Raw genomic sequence first — 4,498 nt, 5'->3', positions numbered from 1 at the left:
GGGGAGCCGCGGTCTGTGGCGCCCACGCGGAACTCGAACGCCTGCAGGGCCTCGTAGTCCAGCGACCGGAGGGCGAACAGGTGTCCGTTGTCCGCGTTGATGGAGACCAGGGAGGCCAGGGGCAGGTGCGGGTCCTGGGGCGGCAGCAGCGAGTAGGTGACCTGGGCGTTGGTGCCTGAGTCTCTGTCTGTGGCGCTGACGCTGCCGATGTGCAGGGCGGGGCTGTTGTTCTCGCGGACGAAGAGGGTGTAGGAGGTCTGTGTGAAGGCGGGGGCGTTGTCGTTGACGTCGGAGATCAGCACAGTTATGTTGTACTCGGTTTTCAGCCTGGGTGTCCCCAAGTCGGTCACGGTGATGGTGATGTTATATTCACTTCTGACCTCTCTGTCTACTGGGCGCTCTGTTACCAGAGCGTAAAAATTCTTGAAGGTAGGCTTCAAGAGAAAGGGGATGTTGTTCTGAATTGAGCAAACCATTCTCCCATTGTCTCCAGCGTCTTGGTCTCGTATGCTGAAAACAGCGACCACCATCTCAGGTGAAGAGTTTTCCGGTATGGGGCTAGTAAGAGATGTCATGGCTATTTCTGGCGGGTTGTCATTCATATCTACAACCTGAACTAAAATGCTTGCTTTTCCAGAAAGGCTCCCACCGTCAATGGCCTGAATGTTTATGATATAAGATGGAATAATCTCGTAATCTAGAGGCGCTTTTAAATAGACTTCGCCAGAAATTGGGTGGATTTCAAATGTTTTCCGTACATCTCTGGAGACGTGGGAAAATGAGTAAGTCAGTTCTCCATTTATTCCTGCATCTAAATCTGTAGCAGATACCTTGATGATCAAAGAGTCCAGAGGGCTGCTCTCAGGTACATGAACTTCATAGACTGGCTTCTCAAATTCGGGTGCATTGTCATTGATGTCCAGGACCACAACGTGAATCAGTGTAGTCCCAGACCTGGGCGGAGACCCACCATCCACGGCTGTTAACGTTAAACTAAACTCAGCCTCCTTTTCTCGATCCAGGGATTGGTCCAGTACCAACTCTGGGTATTTTCTGCCCTCATCACTGTCTCGTAATTTAAGATGGAAATGGGGATTGGGGCTTATTGTATAGTTTTGAACACCATTCTTTCCCACATCCAAGTCCTGTGCACTGTCTATTTGGAATAAGGTTCCTAGAGCAGTACCTTCAGAGATTTTTAAAAGTATATGATTGTCTAGGAACGTGGGAGTATGATCATTTATGTCTTTGACCAAAAGCTCAGCCCGAGAAAATTGCAAGGGATTTTCAAATAACACCTGGAAATGCAATATACATCGCTCTGTGAGATCGCAAAGTGCTTCCCGGTCCAGCTGCCTATTTAAGAGCAAGTCGCCATTCCGTAGATCCAACCGCAAATAAGGTTTATAGTCGTCAAAGATGACTCTGGCCCCCCGTGCAGCCAGGTCTTCCACATCCACACCCATGTCTTTCACAACGTTGGCTATAAATGTGCCGACCTCCATTTCCTCTGCTACGGAATAGCTCCAGGTCTTAGAACATACCAAAGACCCTCCCAGGAAAACAAAGAAAAGCAGCACTTGCCTTGTCCGCTGAGCTCTTCCCTTTGCAGGCTCCATGGCTCCTTAGCTAAACGTCTTTCTGGTGAAAATGTTTCAACTCAATCAACTAGCAGCTCAGAAAGTTGCTCCTCTCATCTATCAGCCTGGACCTTTGGGAATTTAGAAACTTGTAATCCTGTCGCGAAGGTGTTGATGGTGCTCTGCCTTTTGAAAGCCTCTTTTCTCCTGGTTTTACAGCGCTTTCCCGAGGGTAAGGGAAACCAGCGCATCTGCCGTGTTACAAAAATTTCACCATCTTATCCTGCAGCGCCACCATGCGACTCTGCAGATTTTCAGGTTTTAGATAAAGTCAAATAAGCTTCAGACAAATTATTAGTTTTTCTTGTGCGCTTGTTGATAAATTTAAATTATATTCTCCTCCTATATGCCTGTTTTCCGAGTTGCATTTTGGTTATATGTGATGCTACTAACTACCTTTCCATCATCAGCCACAATCTGCTACAGCTATGGTAGATAGAGGAAGCATATCTAAGATGTAGACCCTGCCTCAAACAAGTTATGATCTCTCTGAGAAGACAATATATTGAACAACTGAAGATAGTGAAGAATGCTTTTACATGTAATTGGCTTAGTAAGCAAGAGATTTTTAGGAAAATTGAAAATGGGAATTAGAGATCTTAGCTCTCTCAACAACTACACTTAGAGAAGAAGAATGTCTTTGTGTACTTGAAAATGAACCTGGTATATGCAAATAGTTGCTTTGAAGAGGTTGGACATTTTGAGCTGGGGAACTGGTATCATTTATTTAGGGATACTCAGTAGGACACTTAGCTGGCAAGAGTAGAAAATAAACACTCAAAAGTAGCGAGTAAAGTCAAACATTTCTAGTTTTTAACCTAAAAGCAAGTCCAGTTCAACATTTTTAAAAATGTGAACAAACTGGACCCCAGTTTAGTTGTGAAACTGAATTTCATCATTTGCAGACCCAGGCTTTCCAGGGGCACAATTCTAAATATGTTTACCTAGGTATTAATTAATTGGTTTAACGGATATTTATTGAGAATATACTTTGTGCAAGGAATGGTCATAAGCGTTAGGGATAGAATGGTAAACAGACAGACATAGTTCCTCCTCAAGAGGGAGACAGAAAAATGACCACATATTTTAAATAGAGCACAATGAATGTCATGGTAAAGAAAGTTTACGCTACTACAAGGGCATAGATGATGGTCATCTAACCAGAATTTGGAAATACAGGACAAACTTTTCTGGAGAAAGCACATTCTAAATGGATACATTAAAAATTAGTAGGAGTACTTTAAACAAAAATTGGGTATGGAGTAAAATTGTTCAGGCAAACTAAAAACATGATTGTGCAGATCCAAATAAAGAAGCATTTGGAGGAACTAAAATAAGATCAATATAGCTAAGACATAGAGCAAGAGGAGAGAAATGATAAGAGTTGAAATTGGAAAGATCACCAAATATTTTGTAAGCTATGCCAAAGCATTTGGACTTTCTACAACTCTGTAGAAATGCAGAGTTACAGACCTGGTTTGGTGGTCCACACTTGAAATCCCAGCACTTTGGGAGGCTGAGGCAGGCGGATCATGAGGTCAGGAGATTGAGACCATCCTGGCCAATATGGTGAAACCCTGTCTCTACTAAAATACAAAGAATTAGCTGGGCATGGTGGCGAGAGCCTGTAGCTCCAGGTACTCAGGAGGCTGAGGCAGGGGAATCTGCCTGAACCCAGGAGGCAGAGGTTGCAGTGACTCGAGATTGTGCCTCTGCGCTCCAGTCTGATGACACAGCAAGACTCTGTCTCAAAAAAAAAAAAAAAAAAATGCAGGGTTATTAAAGCGATTATAATTAAAACAGAAAAGTGATGTGATTATGTTTCCACTTTTAAAAAAGCTTATCCTGTTTTAGAGTTGAGAATAAATTCGAGAGGAATAAGATTAAAGGTGAGAGATTGATTACAAATGGTTACAATACTACAAGTAAGAGGAAATATTGGCCTCAACCAGAAATGTGGTGAAGGGGTTGTATTAGAATAATAAAACAATAGGGGATGGGATGATAAACAGAAGGAGTGGGATAGAAAGGAATGAAGGTAAATGCACATTGTCTTCAGGCTTAGGGAACTGAGTGAGTGTTGGTTCTATTAACTGATAAACACAGGAAGAGCAGAAGAAAGAGGAACAGATATGGAGCTGGAGAAGATATATTATTGTTTTGAGGAAGGGAACAATTTTAACTTAAAATTGTTGAGCTTGAGCATCCATATACATAGTTATATAAATTAGCTTCTATTACATAAATATAGTTAAGGAAAGACGTTTGGGCTACAGAGTCACATTTGGGATTTACTGGCATAAATGGTCATTAAAGCCCTTCATGAAAGATAAAGTTGCAGATTATAAGAAGTATATTTGTATTTGTGATTTCAGATGTGATGTAATTTTCAGAGACTACCATCTCCAGAGAGTGGCCATGGTCATAAGTTACTAGGCTAGAGGAGAAGTGAACGTCATTAGAAATGAAGAAGGCTAGACACAGAGAGAGGTCCCAAACTCTTAGATCCAGAGATGTCGCAAGGGATGGGTAAAGAGGAAAACTATAATGTTACATTTAAGAGATAAAATGTCTTTACACTATTTTGTCCTGTCATCTGGAATAATTTAAAATTAAACTGATATCAAGTTGATTTCGTGCTCTCATTTGATGACTCTTAAATGCAAAGACCATTTAGGTATAAAGATTTACTAACTTCCTTCAGCACATTAAAGATTTACTACTTTCCATTATTTGCCATTGCTACTGTTGAGAAACATGGAGCATAGCTGCCAGTCTGGCATGTGTTTGAGAGTTCAATGTCCTTTTCCCTTGGCTTTTGGGGAAAAAAAAGAGTTTTCTTTTTCTTTGGTTTTCTG

The 4,498-nt window shown here is 41.8% G+C and overlaps 1 protein-coding gene across 1 annotated transcript; it reads right to left on the bottom strand.

Moving 5' to 3' along the window:
* Positions 1–5: 5 nt before the first annotated feature.
* On the bottom strand, positions 6–3,199 carry LOC116547369 (protocadherin beta-18; the record flags this gene model as incomplete). Its single annotated transcript, XM_032273343.1, has 1 exon — positions 6–3,199. A coding segment is annotated over exon 1 (1,614 nt), but the record flags the coding sequence as incomplete, so codon positions are not given.
* Positions 3,200–4,498: the final 1,299 nt, after the last annotated feature.

Source organism: Sapajus apella, unplaced genomic scaffold, assembly GCF_009761245.1.
Source record: "Sapajus apella isolate SASKATOON/1434 unplaced genomic scaffold, GSC_monkey_1.0 scaffold2853, whole genome shotgun sequence".
Taxonomy (NCBI): domain Eukaryota; kingdom Metazoa; phylum Chordata; class Mammalia; order Primates; family Cebidae; genus Sapajus; species Sapajus apella.
Note: the sequence above shows the minus strand (reverse complement) of the source record. Positions and strands in the feature narration are given on the sequence as shown.